At 45.2% G+C, this 23,248-nt stretch overlaps 1 protein-coding gene across 3 annotated transcripts in view; it reads left to right on the top strand.

The window, feature by feature from the left end:
* PRICKLE2 (prickle planar cell polarity protein 2) overlaps nt 1-23,248 on the top strand; it is a 392,599-nt gene that overhangs the window by 41,014 nt on the left and 328,337 nt on the right. The window contains exons 1-2 of one of the 3 annotated variants that reach the window (XM_086367028.1): nt 8,694-8,929; nt 9,710-9,795. In XM_086367028.1, coding sequence (XP_086223154.1) covers nt 8,888-8,929; nt 9,710-9,795 — 128 coding nt within the window. In that variant the 5' untranslated portion in view covers nt 8,694-8,887. Of the gene's footprint in view, nt 1-2,768; nt 2,913-8,693; nt 8,930-9,008; nt 9,037-9,709; nt 9,796-23,248 lie in introns of those variants that run through there. The other 2 variants (XM_086367027.1, XM_086367032.1) reach the window with 2 other exon arrangements.

Below are 23,248 nucleotides of genomic sequence, written 5' to 3' on the forward strand. Positions count from 1 at the left end.
AGGTAGTAATTTCAAGGCTGCTGGTTGCTGACATCACCTTTGGAGAACAAGGAATTCAAAGCATCAGCCGGATCTGTGTCTCCCTCCTCTGTCACCCACATAGAAGCAGCGTACTCTCTACTTTGAGTACAGAGAATGGGGGAAGTGGAGGATGAGGATGACGTAGTTGGCAGACAGAAGGGGAATCCAGGCAAATGAGGAAAGAAATCGTGGGAAAAAACATGGATTCGAGGTTTTCAGCCTGAGTGGACTTCAGACTCACTTGGAGAACTTTAACACTCTCCGTTTTTAAGTCTCACCTCAGGAATCACATATTTAAGAGACTGGGATGGGGCCAGTTATGACATATGAAAGCAAATAACTCCTCAGGTTATTCTTATGTGCAGCTTGGGTTGAAAACTGCTGGCCTAGAGAAAAGAGGCAAGTTTCCCAACTAGAAAAATTCAAGAAAGTATCTTTTCAAGATATGAGATCAGATTTTTTTTTTTTGGGGGGGTGCTAGTTTAAGAGGAAAAAGTTCATGAAAATTGTAGATAAGAAGGCAGTTGGTTGAAATCTTGAAAAATTGGATCCATTTGATGAAGCCATTACAAAACACTAAAATTCTGGGTCACCAACATGATAACTTAACTCTTTGAAGCATTTTGGGCCTTTGAACAATTTGTTTGTCTATTGAGAAGCCAACAGTAAATAGTAGACATGAAATCTATGCCATCTGGGGGGAACTGGAGGTTCTAGGGCTTCCCTGATGGCTCAGTGGGTAAAGAACCGCCTGCAGTGCAGGAGACACAGGAGACGTGGGTTTAATCCCTGGATCAGGAAGATCCCCTGGAGAAGGAAACAGCAACCCACTCCAGTATTCTTGCCTGGGAAATTTCACAGAGGAGCCTGGTGGGCTACAGTCCATGGGGTTGCAAAGAGTTGGACACAAATGAAGCGACTCAGCACGTTTCTTTCACAAACATCTTGGATTTGATTGTTCTCTGTGCTCACAGAGGCTACTGAATTGGAGCACAGAAGTCACCTTGGCTGGTAACCTTACCCAGGTCTCTATCCCAGTGGGTCTCCCTCCATCAGGAGGCCCTGAGCCCAGCACACATGCTCCAACACAGTCTCACCCATGAGCATCGTTAGTGTTGCTGAGTGAGTTTTGACTCTTGAAGCCCAGGTGTAGGCTGCCTCCTTGTCACCAGCAGTCAGCTCAGAGTTGGCACTTGACCAGCCTTGACACAAAGCTCAGCCCCTTTCCAGGATCTCAGTATACCAACTATCTGCAAATACTTTATGGAAGATGCCTTATGTCTTGGGGTGGGGGCTACATCAGGCACTGTGCCGCATTTCCCTTGAACAGTCCTCAGTAGGTATACATCTCCCCCTGAAAACCTGAACGCACAGCCAATAAGGAGACTGTCCTCTATCACCAAATCCAGCCTCCTCCCAGCCTTTTACTCCTTTGGAGCAGAGCTCGGTTCAGTTCAGTTCAGTCGCTCAGTCGTGTCCGACTCTTTGCGACCCCATGAATCGCAGCACTCCAGGCCTCCCTGTCCATCACCAACTCCCGGAGTTTACCCAGACTCACGTCCATCGAGTCAGTGATGCCATCCAGCCATCTCATCCTCTGTCGTCCCCTTTTCCTCCTACCCCCAATCCCTCCCAGCATCAGAGTCTTTTCCAATGAAAATACTTTTCCATCTCTTCGCATGAGGTGGCCAAAGTACTGGAGTTTCAGCTTCAGCATCATTTCTTCCAAAGAAATCCCAGGGCTGATCTCCTTCAGAATGGACTGGTTGGATCTTGCAGTCCAAGGGACTCGCAGGAGTCTTCTCCAACACCACAGTTCAAAAGCATCAATTCTTCAGCGCTCAGCCTTCTTCACAGTCCAACTCTCACATCCATACATGACCACAGGAAAAACCATAGCCTTGACTAGACGAAACTTTGTTGGCAAAGTAATGTCTCTGCTTTTGAATATGCTATCTAGGTTGGTCATAACTTTCCTTCCAAGGAGTAAGCGTCTTTTAATTTCATGGCTCAGCTCTGTCCTATTTGCTCCATGCTTGGTTGTCTATACCCAAGCATAGCAAACACAAGGTTCCCTAGAAACCCAGACCTGCCCTCTTTAGGTGTGTGTTATCACCCATTACCTGGATGTTGAGCAGCTTATTCCGATGGGTACAGAGCTGGGCACAGCTTCTGGGAGGAAGGAAAAAAGCAGAGCAGGTGCAGATCACAGCCAGACAAGCTGCCTGTGAGAAGCCTTTGCCTGAAGAGTCAGAGTCAGTGGTTCTGCTTTGTGACCGCAGGCTGAAATCACAGGGGGAGTTCATAAAATGCTGATGACTGAGTCACACCCCGGGAGACTCTGATTTTGTTGGCCTGGGGTGTGACCTGGGCACTGGGATTCTTACGAGTTCCCCAAGTCATTCCTAGGGTGCAGCCAAGTTTGATACATGCTGTTCCATCCAAGCTGGTTACTGCTAAAGAGGAAAAGGGCAGCCGTGGGCCTTTCCTTATAGAGCGATTGCTTTGTCCTGATTGCTGACCCAGTTAGTCTTGTCTTGAGTGTCTAATTCCTTTGAGTGAGCCCTCTTAGTGTCTACCATCAGAAAGTATAAGCCTGCAAAGGCTGAGAACCACTGAATAATTCTGTATCTTGGTGAGGTAAAGAGGCCATAAGTAGGAGGACAGGAACTGGGGTTAGATTTTATTTCTGACTTAGGATTGAGAGAAATACCAGTTCCTATATCAAACTACTATCCTATTTGCAGGACGCTTTTCAAGCACAGACCAAGGCAACTGGGGAAATAGCAGGAAGCTCTCCTTTTCATGATTCCTCTTCCTGCGACCGAAGGCACGACTGGAAAACAATGCAACCACGACTTGAGAGCTGGAAGAAAGGGGCAGCCTTGAAGGTGAGCAGAGGGGAAAAGAGGCTGGGGAGGAAGTGGAAACAAAGGTAGTCAAAGGAGAAGGATGCTCACTCACCTTCCGCAACATACTGGTCCTTCGCCCCCTTGGATGCACACCGTCCTTCTCAGGCGTGTGAGGAATCCTGAACACTCTGTGTGCGTTTGTGTGGATGTGTGAGTGGGAGAGAGGCAGTTTTAATGGAAAGTCATCCTCAAAGGTAGGAACAGATCAGGAGAACCTGAGATAACAGAGCTAGGCTTCATTCTTTCTGCAACCACCTCTCTTAACAGCATAAGGTGATGGCAGATCGCACACCTTGGCGAGCATCTGTTTCCTCTTCTACCTTTCCTGGGAGTCTCGGGGTTGGGATTTGATATTTATGAATGTACTTTGGAAACAGTAGACTGCTATCTAAGTGCAAGGGATCATTGAAAAAGTCAGCGTTGCATCTCTGTGCTTTTATAAGGATACTAGGAAAACGAGGAATATAGTATTACAAAGCCTCACGTGCATGGTTGAAGGGAGTGTTAGAAGAAAAGAAAACAAAAACATTTTTTTTCTGTGATTACAAAAGACATACATGTCATGGGGAAAAACTTAGACAATTGCAAAGACATAAAACCTGAAATTCCTCTTCCCAAGCATACTGCTATTTGTCTTTGTCTTACAGGACAATTATGTGTGCATATTTAAAATCCATCATATTTTCAAATTCAAAACAATACATGTTATAGAAACAGAATAGGTAGGTTAAAAACCATCTATATTCTACCACTTAGAACCTCCTAATCTTCTAGAACTTTGAAAAGTTATGTAATTATTTATATATTTTATATTTTTACCTTTATTTATCGTACAAGGAGTGTACACTTATTTTATAAAAACTAGATGAGCAAAAGGGAAACTTTATCATTAAATCACTTGAAACTGAATCATTAAATCACTTGAAACTGAAACCTCAAAACAACTGACCACAGCTTGTATTATTTTTATTACAGTCTGTAGACTTTTCAATATTCAAATATATGTGTATTTTTGAAAGTGTAACAGGTACCCAAAATCTTTTGCAAATAAGAACTCATATTGCTAATTTTATAACCTGCTTTCCAAATGGAACAAGATACATGTTCTACAACTTCATTTTTAATGTCTGGGTTGAATTCCATTGGAAGGACACACTACTATTTATTTAACAGGTTGTCTGACAAATATTTAGATTGTGTGTGATTTTTCTTTTCCCTCTTAGAAACAACACTGTCCTGACTATCCATTTACCACATATTTGTGCTTTTTTTGTAATTTAAATTTTAGGTTAAGCTGGGCCAGTGTCTCTGCAGAATCCTAAGGCTTTTCAAAAAGAAAGCTGTTGACTGCCTAGTGTAGGACTTTTTATCATTTCCAACATTTTTGCTTTATACATATTAGATTATATTGATAAATCTAAAATGATTTAAAGCCTTGTGAAATATTTAGCCTGCCAACACTTTTTATTCCACTTCTCTCTGTATTTAATTTTTTCTGATTATTATGTCAGTTTCATGCTCGTATATACAAGAAAATTTGTGGACCTCAGAAGCATGTGCATTGGGAAGAAAGGAAAAAGTCTCATATAATCCCCCTGCAAGAGAGCAGTGTGTCTCTAGTTACTTCCATCCAAACCCTCACCACACGTGACTTCACATGGTCTTTTTCAAAATACTATTTGTAGACTTCTGATTAGGAAGATGCTTTGACGGAGCTTCTAAGTGTTGGCTGCTGCTCATGGCGATTTTAGCCCTGTTAAAACACTTAGAATTGTTTCTAGGAAGTACCAGAAAGAAATATGCTCATGGGTGAGGCCGTGCTGAGATGTTGTGTTGTTCTTCTCTATCTTAGACAGTATTATGTGGACAGATCCCTGAGGTTTCCTGCAGTTGTGTAGGAAGAGGGCATCAGTGGCTTCACTTGGTTTAATAGTCACAGCCTTAGACAAGAAAAAAATGTAAAAGTCAAAATACGAAAGACAGACACATGTAGACCAAGAGAAGGAGAGAGAAACAGCCCGTTGCCTCACTTGATTCACATTTGATGTTAGAAGGCTTCAGACAACAAGGACACAATTCTCAATCTAGGTAAGTAAGTTTACATTTCTGACTATAAAATGAGCATATGCACATTTAAAAGGCAAAAAGAAAAAAAAAATATCATTTCACCATCAATCCATTGTAAGATTTTGTGTTTCTTTCCAGTTTCTTGATGTACGCCTTTTAAGACTAGTTAAAGCCCAACAGTTTACACTGGTTTTGCATTTCTGCTTCATAGTACGGCAAAGGCATCTGCCCATGTCAGTAGTTCTGGAGGATGATTTCTTCAAGTTCTGTTAGTAATTGTATTGCCTTGAGAGATGAAGAAGGAACATACATCAAAGATGTCTGTGAAGGGCAAATGCGGTGATAAAGCAAAATAAAATTGTCTACTGTTCACGTATAGCTGCCAGTGAGAGTATATTTTCCTTCCAGGGTTACTAAGCTTTATCTTCCTGAGCAAGATAAAGTGGTTGTTGAATAGATAAGTAAGACACTGCCGCTCATAAGTGAGCCTCCGGTGTGTTATAAATAAGTTCTGGGAAAACTTGTTCTTGCCCTGAAGAGACGGACCCAGGGGGACTCATCCACAAAGAGATGCTCTTATGGCAGGTGGGAGGGCAAACACTCTCGGCGCCCTCTTTGTAGAGTGGGATTGGGTCTTGTGCATGTGGTGTGTTCTGATAAAGTGTGGAGACCACGTACATCTTTTCTCCTCTTTGATCAAGTAACAAAAGTCAAGATCTGGAAAAACTCAAACCACGTGTCCCCAGGGCGTTGCCTCCTCCACCACCTGCACCTACCCTGGAGCAAGACATGGGGCAGGGGTACCGCCCTGGCCCCTGTAGTTCCTCCCAGGCAGTTTGAAAAAGGTGCTGGTTCCTCTGAATGGAGATCATTCCCTCCATCTGTTAGCAGCTTGTACTGCACTGGTTTTGTTAACTGACCTTCGCCAAACATCTTTATAATTAAAGTGCAAATGGGCCACAGCTACCGTGTGAACACTGCCCTCCCGACCTGCTTCTGCCAGTCACAAGGCCACCTGCAGTGCAGGGCAGAGATGGCTTGTGGCCACACGCTGAGAAGGCTAGGTGAGTGTCCTGGGCTAGTACTGATTATAACTGGGCTTTGAATTGCTCAGGCTCCCTGCCCCCACCCCTACCAAAGCTACTGCCTTCTATTTAGTCAGTTAACAAATGTGAGGCATTTACAGTGAGCCAGACCCCTGCTAGGCCTGGGCACTAAAGAGAGGAATGAGCCATGGAGTTTGCCCTCTGCAAGCATACCCTCCACGGGTGACGGTGGCTGGTGGGTAAGTAGAAAATGCCATAGAAGGGAGTCGATTGTTGAGGCAATTGATTTTTGAAGCATTTTTCCCAGGGCTAGGATTAGGATGAGATGACTCAGACAAGGATGTGTGCATGTAGGGTAGGATCCTATCTTTAAAATGACATTCTGTTCATTATGGACTTTTTTGTATTAATTCTGACCTCTTACATTATTGCCTAAAAATCTTGATGACTGAGTTTGTGGGTGCCCCTGTAAATTTTGCTTCTCAGGCAAAGACCTCACTGGCTTCACACACTAGTCTGGAACTCAAAACAAACCTTGCCCTTGAGCTAATACATACCTCACACAAAGAGGAGATAGATAGATATATACATATTTATAAGCTGTGTTATTCTGTTGTTTTGGATTTGGGGTATAGGCAGACTGGCTTAGCCACTAATTTGCTACTTTACCCCAGGCAAGTTGCTTTTCTTCACTTAAGTTCAATGTCTCACCTGGAAAAATACTAAACTGGGAGAGTTATCTTTTTGACATGGACAAGAATGTCTTCTTTTAACAAACAGGTAAATGAGATCATTTTATCATATGCTATGTGCCATATGAGGGAGTGTGTGTGAGAGATGTTACCATAGGGGGTCAGGAAGGTTCTCTTGAAGTGATCTCAGATGGCCTCAACCTGCAGCATCTTGAAATGGGACTTCAGTTCCCCATCCAGAGACTGAGGTGAAGTTGTGGCAGAGTTCCAAATCTTAGCCACTAAACCACAGTCAGTGACAAGGCCCTAGCTCTTCAGTTTTGCGTAAAATAATTCCCACAAAGATGAAAAGTAGTGAAATAAGTTAAAGTACAATACGTGTGGTTGGACACACGGCTGGACTGAGAGAGAGTCTCGCCTTTGTGATAGTCTGAGTCACTTTTATGGGGCATTTCTTCCAGGTTTCCTTTGGCCAGTCGCTTTGATTTGCCTGGTTCTGAGTCTGTATTTGGCTTATCTCAGGATCCTCCCCTGTGGGCATGCACACCTCTTAGCCAAGCTGGATTCTAGTGAAGAGGCCTATGGGTAGTCGTTATCACTTACTATGAAGTGACGCCGCCCTTCCTTCTAACCTCTGAGGGACCTTTCAGCGCATGTGTAATCAGGGAGGCCTCCTTAACTTCAAGAGTGAGGAATATGTAGTCTTTTATCTCTTACCTGGGCATGGTCCAGCCTCCTCCATCATCCTGCTTTTATGGAGTTTCTGTCCACAGGGGAGAAACTGTTGAGCCTGTGGCCCATCTATCTCCTGCCTCAAAGGGAGATGGTATTTGAGCTGAAATATCCATGCCAAGTGGACACTATGGCTTGCAATCTTCTGTTTTTTAACAAATGATCTTTAAATGAGCCCTCAGTTGGCTCCTGTTATAACGTGTAAAACTGTTAAGGTGTCTTAATTCATTTCTCTCAACAATGCTGTGAGGTCAGTACTCTTGTTGTATCTTTTTTTTTTTTTAATATATTGATAAGGTTCAGTTCAGTCGCTCAGTTGTGTCTGACTCTTTGCGACCCCATGGCCCAGCATGCCAGGCCTCCCTGTCCATCACCAACTCCCAGAATTTACCCAGACTCGTCCATTGAGTAGGTGATGCCATCCATCTTATCCTCTGTCTTCCCCTTCTTCTCCTGCCTTCAGTTTTTCCCAGCATCGGGGTCTTTTCAAATGAGTCAGGTCTTTGCATCAGGTGGCCAAAGTATTGGAGTTTCAGCTTCAGCATCAGTCCTTCCAATGAACATTCAGGACTGACTTCCTTTAGGATAGTAAGGAGACAAGCAAAAAGAACTCAGGAAGAAGGCTAGCTAGCAAGAGAATGAGCACATGGGCCCTGGGGTTTCAAGCTTGCCCTGTATGTGATTACTTAATGAGGGTAGAAATAGATAGGGCCATTTTTCATCCTTCTCCTCCTCTACCAACACTTAGTAAATACGAAGTAGATTATATGTAAGTTTTACAAACTTTTAAAATAGTCCATTTTGGGGGTAATGGGACTGTTGTGTACCTTGATTATGCTGGTGGTTGGAAGTCTGTGTGAATTAATCAAAACTGCCAGAACTCTGCACTAAGATGGGTGATTTTTACTGTGGGGAAATTATGTTTTAATTTTAAAAACTCCCCCCTCTTCCCTCCTCGGCACCCCCCCTCCCGCCCCCGCCCATAGCCCGGCTACAGGAGAGGGACCTGGAGGTGTCCCCTGCCCCTAACTTCCACGGCGAGGGTGAGGGAAGAGCCTTGAGGGGAGGCGGGCCCAGGTGAGGGAAGGGAGTTGGCCCTGGCGGGCCGGCGGGAAGCCGGGAACCGGAGAAAATAGCACAGCTGGGCGCGCGCCGGGAGGGATGGGAAGGGCCCGTGGACCGCGGGGCGAACCCGGGGAGGGCGGGGGGATGCCGGGAGAGAGGGAGGGACCTGCGGGCGGGAGGGCGAGAGGCAGGGGCGAGGGAGGAGGGCCAGGCGTGCGCTGCGGAGCCAGCCGGGGGCAGCGAGGCGGAGACAGGCCACCGGCCGCCGAGGGTGCCCGCCCAGGCGACCCGCCCTCGCGGCCGCGGTGCGGACGGACGAACGGACGGCGCTGCGTGCAGGAGGCGCCCGGCCATGTTCAGCCGGAGCTCCCGGAAAAGACTCTCCAGCCGCTCGGTGAGTGTCCCCCGCCCGAGCGGGACCAGTCTCCGGGTGCCCCGTCCCGCCGCGAGCGCCCCTGTGCAGGCTCCCTCCGACCCGCGGCTGCGCACCTGTGGCCCCAGGTAAGCCGGCCCCGCGAACGGGGGTGCGGCCCGGGCGCGCGGGAGCGCTCGTAAGGGCTGAAGGCTTTAAGTCCGGATCCCCAATCCCGGGAAAAGCCGGGCTGGGAACCGTGACCCTGAATGTCACAATCCGGGGGCGCCCAGGGAAGCCCTCTCCTTTGCCCCTTCCCTTCAGACAGGTCAGAATCCCCGTACCCAAGCCCCAGCATCCAGCGTCTTGGAGCTCTAGCCGTGAACCTGACTTTGGGGCGGTTTTAGGGGGGTGTCCCGTTCTGCTCCCTTCCCGGGAGCATCAGTCAGTCTGGTTCAAGGAGAGCACGCAATGGTCGCCTCTCGGGGACTCCGGGGAGCAGAAAGGTCTTGCTTTTGTTTCTTAGAAACCCGTGACCAAGGTGTCTAGGGGAGACAAAGCCCCAGCCAGGGCCATTTCTTAGTGGCTTGGTGCCCACGCCAGAGGCAGCCCGAACTGGGTCCGCACAGCCGTCCCCAGGCGGGAGACCACCCCTCGGGCCCTGCAGCGCTTGCCCTAAATCCCCCAACGTCAAGAGGAGCTTTGAAGTAGAATCAGAGGAGATGGGGTGAGCAAGGCAGGCCGTCCTGCCTGGGACACAAGTGGGGCTCTGGAGGAAGCCCGGTGGTGGAAACATGCTTGTGTTGTCTTTTTGTTTTGAAGTTGACCGGACTGGGGCGGATTGAGAGAGGCCAGCCATGTAATGCCTGTGGTGACCAGTGCCCGGGGTTTGCCTTGCATAAATGGAGGTAGGACCCCTTATGTGGGATTCCTGGAGACAGCACCACTGCAGGGGGAAGCTGCACAGATAAATCCACATATGTGTATATATGCACACATGTGCATTTTTTGCCTTTTAAATGCACTTGAAGTCACATGGAAAGAATGCAAAGGCTGTTCCTTTAAGAGAGGGACTACATCTGCTACAAATATTGAAGGTGGAAGTGGCGGCCAGACACTGTGGATGCAGAAGGGCCCAGCTCTGGCTGCAATTCCCTAATGTGAGAGTTTGGGGTCTCTTGTACCACCCTCTGTGAGTCTAAGTCACTCTGTACCAAATGACTCGATTTAGGCAGGACAGTTTTTCCAAGTGCCACAGTACTGCATATGTGGGATTCCTGGGACTAGCTGGTGTTTTCCAATTGTGTTTTTAATTCAGCCTCTGTAACTCTGGGTCCTAACCGCAAACCCACCACTGCCCGCCTGTGCTGTGTCAACCCTCTTCGGTGGCCAGATGTTTCTTATTAATGTGCCGTGAATGTTGACTTCCAGGCAGCCCCAGCCTGGATTGGAATGATTATGTTTGGGGGACAAGGAATCTGGGTGCCCTCCCAGTACATCTGGCTGCTGAGGCTCTGGCGGGGAAAAGTTAGGGTGCAGGCTGACAGGCTCTGGTAATACAAAGAGAAGGGAGAGGTTCTTCTTGGCAACTTCATGAAAAGGCAAAACTGGGGACAGGACAAAATTCTTCAGTGTTGTAACCCGTTCTCTCTTTGCTTAATGCATCTTCCTCCCTCACCCCCACTCCCCCCATGCCCCTTTGAAGAAGGCTGTTTCTGGATACTAGGGAGAAAGCCTGCTTTGATTCCCACCCTCCCCCCCTCATTCTGTTTGTGCTTCTCTTCTTTTTCCCAATTGGTCATGTGTGCTGGGCACCCAGTTCTAAAGAAGCTCCCAGCCGGCTCCTTCAGAAATTAAATGCTTTTGTTCTTGCCTCTGATGGGCTGGCAGCCTCTTTGCCTTTGTTTCAGGGCACTGAGCGCAGCCCTTATGGCTCCCGAGCATTTAATAACTTCTGTGTCGGATGCAAGGCCTGGTGACCTTATAAATATGTAATGGGCAGACATAGGCTTCCATCAGTCCCGCTGATGTTGTAGTCCCAGTAGGTGGCTCTGGACTGGCCCCTTGTATGTCCCAAATGTGAAAGGGGTGATATGTGGGAATACATGTGGAAGCCTGATTTTGTCAGGCAAATCCAGTGTGACAGCACTACTGATCACTTCCTGTTTGATCCATCCTTTGCTCCACTGGGGGTGGGAAGGCAGAGTGATGAACAGGAGAGTGATTTCTGGCTCCTCCCCTACTCTGGAGCCTTTAGGACAACTTCTGATCAGAGGCCTGTAGGGCAGTGGTACAGTGTAGCCAGAGTCCCCTGCTTCCAATCTGACTTCCAGCCAGTCATTCTCCCTAGGTCTCAGTTTTCCTATCCAGTTAAATGGGCATCATAATGATACTTTCCTCACAGCTTTATTGTAGGGATTAAGCCAGATATTGAAAACACATCGTTTGCCCCATACCAGGCATACAATATATATTAGCTACTTCTGTCAGTTATTTTGAGCTTCCTCTCGGCTAGTGCCTGGGAGGAAGCATAACGAGCTCACTAGAGGTTGTGGGATCTGCTGGTCACTGCAGATTGTCAGGATCTCTGCGTCTTGCAGAACTTTCAGCAATGTTAACCCAGCTGGTTTGGTGAGGGGAAAACAAGTGTTTTATTTTCAGCCCATTATGGAGTCTTTCTTTTGGAAAGAGAGCCTTTCATGAGGCTGGGATGGGTTTTCATGCCCAGTTTCCCCACTAGCAGCCGAAAGCCTCCATGAATAGGGTTTTTATGGCATTTCCATTCATGGCTGGAAAGGAAACAGCTTCTTGCCTTTTGCCCCTTTTCCCTCACGGGCATGCTCTTGGGTGACTTTTTGGAGAAGAAGGAGAACCATTTCTGAGTTACGGCACAAGATTCTTCTTGGGCAGTTAGGAATCCCTGGCATGCTCCTTTTCCAGTGCTCTGACTTGGGAGATCTCTGAGCTCCTGGGAGAGACAGTCACGTCTGAATAGGAGGAAAGGCCTGACACAAAGTGGAAAGACTGCCTTTGGCCTGTTTCATGGAGAGTGAATTTTCCTTGTTCCAAAGCAGCACGACACCCTAAATACTGCCATTCCTGGACCTCATTTATTCTTGTGGCTTCCACAAGGTCCCCCTCCCCGGCATCGTCCACACCGCAGGCATCTCCATCAAGCAGAACAGACTTGGGTTCCTGCCTTCAACACCGAAGTTCTAGGGAGGAAGCGGGTTGTAAACAAACTTTGCTTCCCTTTCTGGCGTGCTGGGGCTTTGAAGTCCGGAGGGAGCTGGGCTGTGGCCTTGCTCTGGTTTTGCCTAGCTGTGTGACCTTGGGCAGAAGACTCAGGCTCCCTGAGTTTCATCTTCCTTAGCTCTCACGCTGGGATCTCGCCTCTGAACAAATATTTGAGGGCCTGCTTTGTGCCAGGCTCTCGACAGGTGCTGGGGATGGAGCGAACAGGACAGACAGGGTTCCTGCTCTTGTTCAGCAAATAATTACATTTTAGATAAGGTGGTCTGGAGAGGACTCTCTGAGGAGGTGGCATTTGCACAGACACTGAGATGAAGCAAAGGAGGAGGGTCCTGTTGATTCAACCTGGGTCAGGAACTGCCAGTGCCCGCATCTCATGGGAGCGTTGTTAGAAATGCTGAGTCTTGGGCCCTGCCCTGGACTTAGTGAATCTGGCTTCAGGCCTTAACAGGGTCCCCAGCTGATTCATGTGCATGGTAAAGATTGCGGAAAGCTGAATTACAGCACCTGGCACTGCTTACTCCAGCTCACTCTCTGCCCTCTGGGGCTCCTGCGTGTGATAAATTTGCCTCAGGTTCTGTGAAAGTCTGTTATATTTTATGGAGATTTTCCTGAGGGATCATACTCCTTCAATTATAGCATCACCCACACCATTTGGTGGCAAATGAGGGGATTTTTAGGAATTCTTAGAAAAAGTAAATAACAAAACCACAGATTTTCTTGGCCTTGGAGAAGAGAATGTTTGTAACTGTCAGCCAAAGCGCCCTCTTCCGCCCGACGTAGGGCAGTTGGGGAGCAAAGGTGAACACTGTGCCCTGCAGGTGATCTGCCCCCCCCCCCAAAAAAAATAAAAAGCAGCCCCTCACGGCAGCCCAGGGCAAATCCCACAGGGACAGGGCTGCTGAATGAGTTCTCATTAAGGGGAAGATTAAGGCATCTTTGTGGACTGTGGCCAGGAGAAAATCATGAATAACTAGGCACTTAGTATACTGTGCCATGAGACAGCTCTCTGAGCAGGGCTTAATTGGACTTGCTTGTTTGTACCTAGGTTGAGTAGGGAGCGGGGAATAGCCATTTGGACAGTGAAGGTTTGCCCTTTGAATGCCTAGGCACTGAGGAATAGCGATACCAAAGCAACTGTTAGCAGCGACCAGGCTGTACGCTTACTCTGTCCAAAAGTGTGTCTCCCTGTTTGTACGTGCATTTCTGTCACATCCTCACCAAAGCCTGGGAGGTGGATGTGATGCTTTTCCTAACGAGGAGACTGAGGCTCAGAGTGGTTCCATCATTGGCCCAAGGTCTCCTGGCTACCGAGAATGAAGCTCAGATTTGGCTCTTAACACCCAGCCTGCTTTCTCTGTGACTGTCTGCCCCGGTGACTTCTCTGTTCTAAGGAAGAGGTCACAGACTAGAGGCCCTCGACTCATACCCAGCCTGCAGGTGGGTTCTGTGTGGTCTGCACATTGCATTAAACGGGGGACTTTTTCTGACATTAACAGCCAGGTTTCCAGCTTCTCTTAAAGAATCCCAAGCTGTGGTAGCATGGGGCCGACTTTGCTGTGTGGCAGTAACTGGCAACACACAAGCGGTCTTCATTTGATGGGTGTAATCTTGGCTCATTGTGGTCACCAATATTCCAGTTGCTTTCGGGGACCTATTTTCCCATCCTTCCAATCTTTCCCTTGTAACAGTCCTTGGAGCTGGGTGCAATTATTTATACCCCTTCTAATATATAAGGAAAGTGAGTCTCAGGTTTCACAGCTTGCGTAAGGTTCTTCAGTCCCCAGTCAATGCTATTCCAACCATCTCTGACTTCAAAATTCTGTGTTCTGGGCTAGGACTTCTCAGACTTGGCTGGCATGTGAATCACCAGGGGATCCTGTCCAAATGCAGATTCTGATTCAGCAGGCTCCAGGGCAGGGAACTAAGATGCATTTTTCAACAAGCTCCTGGGTGATGCTGATGCTGCTCGTCCAGGACCATACTCTGAATAGGAGTTGGCACCTAGGTCCTGCTGGGCACGTCAGACCCTTTGCCTATTTTGTATGACTCAGAAGTCATGCATGGTTTTAACATCTTTTAATGGTTAGAAAAAAAAAGAATGCTATTTCGTGACGTATGCAGATTCTTTGAAAATCAGATTGCAGTGCCCATAAATTGTTATCTGGACGAAGTCACTCCCACGCATTAATGTATTGTCTGTGGCTGTTTCTGAGCTACAATGATAGACTTGAGTACTTGCGAGAGTGCACAGTTTATAAAGCCAGAAACATTTCCTACCTGTCCATTTACAGAAAATGTTCTCCTGTACCACTCTTAGAGGAATATGCAAGTAGCTTCTCTTAATTTTAGCAGAAAGATTTCTGAGAACCTTTGGATTCAGGGCTGGAGGAAACATCCCCTTCAACCTGGATGAGAATGGTGCTAAAAAATCAAAGGCAACCGAAAACCAGGGAACAGACTACAGCCATTTCTAAAGGGCATGTGGAGATGAGGCTTGCAAGACCAGATCAATGAACCTCCAGTGGATTGTAAGCTCCTTGTAATCCCTTTAACGTTTCAGCTTTGCTGATAAATGTAGATTTGACTCTCGCAATAAAAGGCGGGCTTTCAGAACAAGCCTCCTGGAGTTGCACTTTGATGAGCGGCTGACACGGAAAGCCCAGAGCAGTAGTAGCCTTGTGAAGTCGTTTTAATTATGCAGAGCGGTTAGTCTGGGGACAAGGGCTGCCTTTCCAGGCAGGATGCTTGGACTCTGAGTGACCGCGCCCCCGAAGCAGCGCTCACTGGGTCAGCCAAGACTGTGCCTCGAACAGCGTCTTTCCTTTGTTGCCCTGGTAATTGTGTCGATTGATGATTGGGGCAGTAATTTGGGGAGATGCCGGCCTGCTTTCCTTTAGTGGGTTGTAATTTGGCTAAGAAATGGGTTTCCACTGGATTTTTTTTTTTTTTTTTTTGGCTTGGGGAGGAAAAACACTCAGTCAATTGATGTGCCAAGAGAAGTGGGGGAAAAGGAGGTGGGGTGCGTGTGCATATGTCTGTGTAATGCACATGTGCATAAGACATGCTCGCAGTCCTCTAGGTAGGGAAAGATACTTACCAGCTAAGAAAGCTGGTTGTCTTACCTTACTTATGTCTTGGGCATTTGATAATATGCCTGATAGAACCTGAAACACCTAAATAGGTTTTTCTCTTGAGGAAATATATAAGTTCATCCCATTGTGGCTGTTTTAGCTCTGATTTTGAAATAAGACATGGCTATTATAGAAAGATTTAAAACATCACACATTCATACATGTACACACACACATATGAAGAATATGTAGCAGAGAGAAGAAAACCTTTAATCCTACCTTCGAAGGCAGGAATCCGAAAATCACAGCCAGTAGAACAAAATCATTCTGCTGTCTTGTTATAGCCTTGTAGCTAAGAATAGTCCTCACATTTTTAAATGGTTGCCAGAAAAAAAATCAGAATTACATTTTGCGGCACATAAAATTTACTTGAAATTTCAGTTTCAAGTCCATAAATAAAGTTTGAATGGAAAACAGCCGTGCCTGTTCATTTAGTTTCATCTATGGTTCCTTTTGGGTTTCTCTGGTGACTCAGTGGTAAAGAATCTGCCTGCTAAGCAGGAGGCTAAGTCACTTCAGTCGTGTCCGACTCTGTGCGACCCCATAGACAGCAGCCCACCAGGCTCCCCCATCCCTGGGATTCTCCAGGCAAGAACACTGGAGTGGGTTGCCATTTCCTTCTCCAATACATGAAAGTGAAAAGTGAAAGTGAAGTCGCTCAGTCGTGTCCGACTCTTCGCGACCCCATGGACTGCAGCCTTCCAGGCTCCTCCGTCCATGGGATTTTCCAGGCAAGAGTACTGGAGTGGGGTGCCATTGCCTTCTCCTGCTAAGCAGGAGACACAGGTCCAATTCCTGGGTTGGGAAGATCCCCTAGAGGAGGAAATGGCTACCCACTCCAGTATTCTTACCTGGGAAATCCTGTGAACAGAGAATCCTGGTGGGCTACCGTCCATGGGGTTGGAAAGAATCGGACACAAGTCAGCGACTAAACGACAGCATGGCTGCTTTGACAATAGCTGAATTGAATAGTTGAGACAGCCCTCATGGTGCACAGAACTGAAAGTATTAGGTTAGCCAGAAAGGTCTTTCAGGATTTTCCATAAAATGTTATGGAAAAACCTTAATGAACTTTTTGGCCAATCCAGTATTTCCTAGCTGGCTCTATACAGAGTATAAACTATTTACTCACCTTACATCTGGAGATATATGTTGTTTATGGTTTGGTGTTTTATTTCAAATTATCATCATCTATTTATTAAGATTATTTAATAAATTTAATGTATTAGTTATTAAGATCTTGTAGAAAATATGCATTCTACATGTGGTCTTTTATAGCTTTTTTTCATACTTGGCAATACTTCATGGACATCTTTATATGTCAATATATAAATGATATAAAGATCTAATATATTTATTAGCTTTTAGAATCCAGTATATGGGTTATCATTGAGTTAAATGTCTTTGGTTCGTGGCTGCTTCAGCTGTTTTCCCTTGTTCTTTATCATATAGCTCATGACAGTAGATCTTCTTGTGCTATGACATGCTGATGTGGAGCTCTTGTCAAATGGTCTTCTAAAGAGATGGTGCCAGCTTTCACCCCCATTTTTTAAAAAATTGGACTATATTTGTGTGTTTTCTTCGAGGTGAAACTTTGACGCATATCGCTTACGGAGCAACCTGGCAAGTAACCTTGTTTAATCCCCCCGAGTAACAATTTATACCTGATGAAAAGTGAGAGAACACGTGGCATCGATCACCATCTTGTTTTCAAGATACACTCTTGTCTTTAACCCTCGAAGTGATACTCATAGCCTATTGAAAGAGCGCCATTCATATGCTTCTGTTGTTGAAGGTTGGTGGATAAAGGAAATCGAATGACTTGTTTTGCAGTCTCTCGATTCAGAAAGCTGGAAGATTATCCTTTAACCCTGTAATTAATGAATATCCTAGAGGGAATTCCCCGTGAACTGAGGGAACATTTCCTAAAGGGAATTTTGACATCAAAAGTATCAAAAGATCAGCCTGTGTTGTATATGGGAGAACCATGGGCATTGATTTCTGGGAAGAAATAAGTATTTCCAGGCAGTGTCATAAAAATTTCTGTGAAGCTCGTGAGAGCTTCTAGGTGCCCATTCTAGCTGAGTGGTTAAAGGGACAGGCTTTGAAGATACTTCGTAGGAACTGTAGTCTTGGTTCTGCCTCTTATAAGCTGAGTATTCTTAGGAAAGTGACTTAACCTTTCTGAGCCTGTCTTGGTTTTCTAATCTTGGTATTCTCAGTGTGGGAATACTATTATTACTCTAAGTTATCCTCTGAGGTTATTGTGAGTGTTAAATGGGATAATGTGTGTGTTGTGCTTCACTGGGCATGATGTATAGGCTTCATATCCGTTTCTGGTTGGAAGAAGGCTTAATGGAAACACAATTGGATAAGGAGCAAGAGACCTGGGTTCATGGCTCTGACATTGTAGATTATATGACAGAACAAGGCACTTCCCCACCATGAGCCACAGTCATTCATTTGCTAAAAATGGAGGTGATGATCGTTGTCATAGAGCCTTAACTCAGGAGAGAGAGAGTGGAGTCCCCCTCTGATGTGAGGATTTAGCTTCTAAAGGAATTAGACTTCCTGATGGAATAGCAGAATCCTATGGCTCATTGCACACTCACCTGGGGATATTTACACTTTAGGTTAAATAAAATTAGAAGTATTGGACCCTATACCCTCACAATCTCTTTGAAGTTGTGATGTTTGTAAGAGCATATGATGTTTGTAAAAACAGGTTGCAGTCTGTAACAGGAAGACAACATGTAAACTCTGCCCCTGGGATCAGTATTTATTTACAAAGGGTCTTTTTTTTGTGCCAGGCACTCTTGAAAATTCATGTTCAAAGTAAAAACCACACATAATCAAGACAATACTTTCTTCATTTTCTCCTAGCCTGCTTGATAAGTATGATTTTTTTCCTTGGTGCTCAGTGTGCCATGCTAAACACTTCCATTTACACAATCACCAGTCCCTTAAGCAGAAGCTCCCTTTTCTAAGCTATGAGAAACAAGGATATTTACATAATACCTGAACCCAGATCATACCCTGAAAACTCCTGAGATGAAATCTGCACTGTACCTATGTCTTGTTGATACTACACAGCATTTAAAATTTAGATTAGTTGCCAACTATTGATATTTTGGATAAAAATTCAGACTTAAGGTTTCCTCTGGAATAAAGAAAAAATAGTGAAAACAATGACAAATTGTGGCAACTCGTATTCCTTGCTTCCTTCTAGATAGAATACACTTGTTGAAATTTTTCTGCAGTCCCCAACATTCTCTGAATCACCTGTTACATCCCTGGCTGGCCATGTAGTCATCTGATGTTGTGACCACTGATTTGAAGAAGTGAGTAAGGAATGTGTACTACGGGAAGGATGCTATGAATGGAAGATTGGGATAAAGGTGCCACTTGGTGGCAACGTCTGTGCTAAGCCTGACATCTAAGCAGCTAAACCCTCCCTGTCCCAGAGATGTTCTTGGGCTGGAGCTGACGTGATTGAGGACCTGCTGTGTGCTTGGCTTCTTTCTTCTTTTGTCATCCTCAGAACAGTTTTCTAATGCATGTCCTTTATTTTCTCCTTTTTAAATCTGGGGGGAAAAACAAAACAAAACCTGAAGCCCAGGGGAAGCTAGGTGAAATGTCCTAGGTCATGTAAATAATAAGTAGTGGAGTCAGGTTTGAAACCAGGTCTTGAGGGCTTGAGTTCACAAATTCTTTAACAAAGAGAGAGTGTTAAGCTCTTTCATTTTGACTCCCATGGTCTAAATATAAAACAGTACCTTGGCAAAAACAGAATCTTATATTCTCACTGGCCTGGGGATGACATCAGACTATTGTCAGATATCAGAAGAACCCTAGGCTAGTTGGCTTATTTGAGGCTGGGGTCTTGAAGGTGGAACTCCTATAAAATTAGAGGGTGTGGTGTTGAGCTTATTGGGGTGTCTGAAAGGTGAGAAATTGCATTAAATATAATGCGATGTCCAGTAAAAGGCTCCTTGCAATTTTCTAATCAGATCAGCATACATTAAAGGGGGCTCCATTCGGCTTGTTGATAACTTTGGTGTCAAACTGGGGCCTCTGGGGAGTTTGTGAAAGCTGGCGGTGGGGGGCATTCTTCAGACATGGCATTTGCATGTTTCCTAGAGGAAGCATCCACCAGAGGGCTCAGTCAAGGGAGGGAGTTGGCAGTACTTCCCTTCAGCCAATCAGAGGTCAAAGCAAGTTGAAAATAAGCAAGATGATCATCCAGTCTTCAGATCTGTGTTTTTGAACTTCTGCTCCTCATTACTTTACTAAGTCTCACACTATGCTGCAAGACAGACCCAAGCACATCTGACTGTCAGAAGGCATTTAATGAGAGCGTTATTTGATTTTAGGTTGGTAAACTACCTGATGATGCAGAAACTGCCTTCACAATTCTTTAAAGCTGACTCATTATGTGTACATATAACATCCAGAGCAGGTCCTTCACGTTTGCATGCTGAGGAATTAGGCCTCTGGGGGACTTATTAGAAGAATGCAGGTGTTTTCTTTCTTCAACGACACTGTGCAATTACTCTAATAATATAATTTCTCAAAGTCTTTTGTTTCGCAGTTAGGCACCCAGGAGCGCTCCTGTCATTTGCATCCTTGATGACTTGGTCTTTGGAGCTTCTGTAGCGACTTGCTGAGTTGTTCGGAAATTATAGCGACAGGCTTCGGTCATCTTTATGAAGACCTGAATTTGCAAACAATAGATAACTGGGAGACTCTCCATCATCCTGAGTCTTGAATATTTGAAGCCGTAGGGAAGGACACAATCATATTTTCCTTGGTTCTGGGACACAAAACCATTAATAGTTGTGTCCAACTGCTAAGGCAATGGAATCCCACTCCAGTACTCTTGCCTGGCAAATCCCATGGATGGAGGAGCCTGGTAGGCTGCAGTCTATGGGGTCGCGAAGAGTCGGACACGACTGAAGTGACTTAGCAGCAGCAGCTAGGGATTTTGGATAACTTTTTTAAAATTACAGAATCATGGTGATAGCATTTTACGGCAGGTTTATTTTTAACTTTTTCTTTTATGTTGGAGTAGAGCCGATTAACAATGTTGTGATAGTTTCAGGTGGACGGCAGAGGGACTCAGTCGTCCATATACACGTATCCATTCTCCTCCAAATTTCCCTCGCATCCAGCCTACCACATAACACTGAGCAGAGTTTCAGGCAGGTACATTTACTTAAAATAGTAAATAGTATTTAAAACAATTCATTTTGATCCAATTGTTACGTAAGTGTGCAGTGCAGACAGCTTGGAAAATTGAACAAAATCAAATGATTTATTTTAAAAAAATAGCAGTATCTTCTTCACACGAGGTTGAGTACAGATCTCTTAGCTTTAGGGTGTGATTCCCTTCTAGTCTAGTTTGTTTATGGTAGAGTATGATTAGTTGTATTCATTTTCTAAAGCTGCCAAAACAATTGCCCACAGACTGGGTGGCTTCAAACAACACAATCTGTGGCCCCACAGTTGTGAAGGCTGCAAGTCCAGAGTCAGGGTGTTGGTACAGTTGGTCCTGTGCAGGCTCTGAGGGGGAATCCACCCATGCTGTCTTAGCCTCTGGGGACCTTCTTGGCAGTGCTTGGCCTTCGAGGCTTTCAGAAGTATCGCTCCCTTCTCTTCCTCTGTGTTTCTGGCCTTTTCCCTTTTTAAGGACTTGTCATTGCATTTAGGCACGATGATCTCATCAACTTAATTACATCTACAAAGACCTTTTTCAAAATAAGATCACATTTTGAGATTTGGGTGGATCTTTGAAGGGACCACTATTCGACCCATTGTAATAATTCTGGAAATAAAGCATATATATATATTTACAGTATATATACATATATAATATACATTTAATATATATAGTTAAATATATAGTTATATATTAGATATATAGTTAATATATCTTAAAACATATGTAATTTCATATTCTTAAGCAGTATGTCCAATTTGGGCTTTCTAAATGTGTTCTTTGTGAAACGACAGTGGTGTGGGAGGGCTGGTCCTTGACTGTGGGGCACCTTTGTGGGGACTATGCCTTACTTGTCTTTCCTGGGCCAGTTAAATATCTGCAGCAGGAGGGGGCTGTACAAGCTGCTGTTCGTGGATGGCTCTCTGAGACGGAATCTGCTGCCCATATTGATGAATTCAGCTGTCTGAATCAGCTGACCCCCGGGTCATCCTATGAAGTCCATCCATCTTCTTTGAGCTTTTGTTGGGCTTTGCCAGGGAGATGTATAGGAAATGAACTGGTAGTCTGTGGACAGTTATTTGTGGGAAGTGCTTTTTGCCCTAGGACCTTTTAATTAATGTCTAGGCTATGTAATTGATTCACTTGCAAAGGGGAAAAAAAGTGAGCTTCTTTAGAAAAGGAAATTTTTCATCCTCCTAGAAATCAGCCCCACAAAACCCTGCCTGAGATGACTTCCTCTACCCCTCCCTCAGTCAGTACCCCCCACCCACCCCTACTCCCCATCATTTCTCTGTAAATAACATCAAGAAAATTATAACACTAATTGTACTCCCTCATTCCCTGATTTCTGTCAAATCCAGCATGAATGGATCTAGGCTTTCCAGAATAAATTATGTGAAATAAATTGAAAGCAGATTATGATTTTTTATCATCATGTTAGCTATCATGAATGGAACGTTAACAATGGACTAGGGCATAGTATATTCTAAGCACGTTTCTTGTCTTCCTGTTTAATTCTTGAAACCTGTTCTGACAGAAACAGCACTATCCACATTGTTTTCACAAGGAAACTGAGAGGCTGCAAGAGTGAGTTACTTTTCCCGAGGTTACACAGCTAGTGAGTACTCAAACCAAGGTTAGATCTTACAACCCCGACTGTAGTTTGGACTCTTAAACCCCACAGTATGTGCCTGGCTCTGGAAGTATCTTATAATAAGACTCTAAACCGTGGTTTTCACAGTTCAGTATTCATCAGAATCAACTGGAGGGTTGCTCCCCTTTCTCCTCAGTTTCTCATTCATTAGATATCAGCAGATGATTAGAATATCTGATCACCTAATAATTTAAGTTTGCTGCTGCTACTGCTGCTAAGTCGCTTCAGTCGTGTCCGACTCTGTGCAACCCCACAGACGGCAGCCCACCAGGCTCCTCCGTCCCTGGGATTCTCCAGGCAAGAACATTGGAGTGGGTTGCCATTTCCTTCTCCAATGCATGAAAGGGAGAAGGGAAAGTGACACAACTCTTAGCAACCCCGTGGACTGCAGCCTACTAGACTCCTCCGTCCATGGGATTTTCCGGGCAAGAGAAACTAGGTGTTGCTGCTACTGGTCCAAATACTTTGAGAACCACAGGTCAACACTGTAGCCCTTCTCCAGGACTTATAGTCACATCCATTTATCAGACCAGATAAACATGATTTAAATGACTGTCCAGTTTACTAGTCCATACGTTTTCTTATCACAAAGAAACAATGTAGGTTACTATTACCTGGTTGGTATTGATGTAGAGCACTTGGAATTTAGTTTGTAAAGAAGGCCCCACCCCCACAAAAGCTTGCGTATAATCTTAGTTTCTTCCTCTTTCCTGTCATGTAGAGGCCATGAAATTTAATAAAGTTAATAAAGTGGTTTTTGAGCTCTTTTGTCAGCTGGAAAGTAGAACCAGCCAAGGTCTGGTATCCATGAAGATGACTAAAGATAAATGTTCTAGCTCAACCAGACAACCTAGATAGCATATTAAAAAGCAGAGACATTACTCTGCCAACAAAGGTCCGTCTAGTCAAGGCTATGGTTTTTCCAAGGCTATGGTTTTTCCAGTGGTCATATATGGGTATGAGAGTTGGACTGTGAAGAAAGCTGAGTGCCGAAGAATTGATGCTTCTGAACTGTGGTGTTGGAGAAGACTCTTGAGAGTCCCTTGGACTGCAAGGAGATCCAACCAGTCCATCCTAAAGGAGATCAGCCCTGGGATTTCTTT

This window comes from Bos grunniens, chromosome 22 (assembly GCF_055505025.1).
Source record: "Bos grunniens cultivar Pamir isolate PY7600 chromosome 22, Bosgru_T2T1.0, whole genome shotgun sequence".
Classification (NCBI taxonomy): domain Eukaryota; kingdom Metazoa; phylum Chordata; class Mammalia; order Artiodactyla; family Bovidae; genus Bos; species Bos grunniens.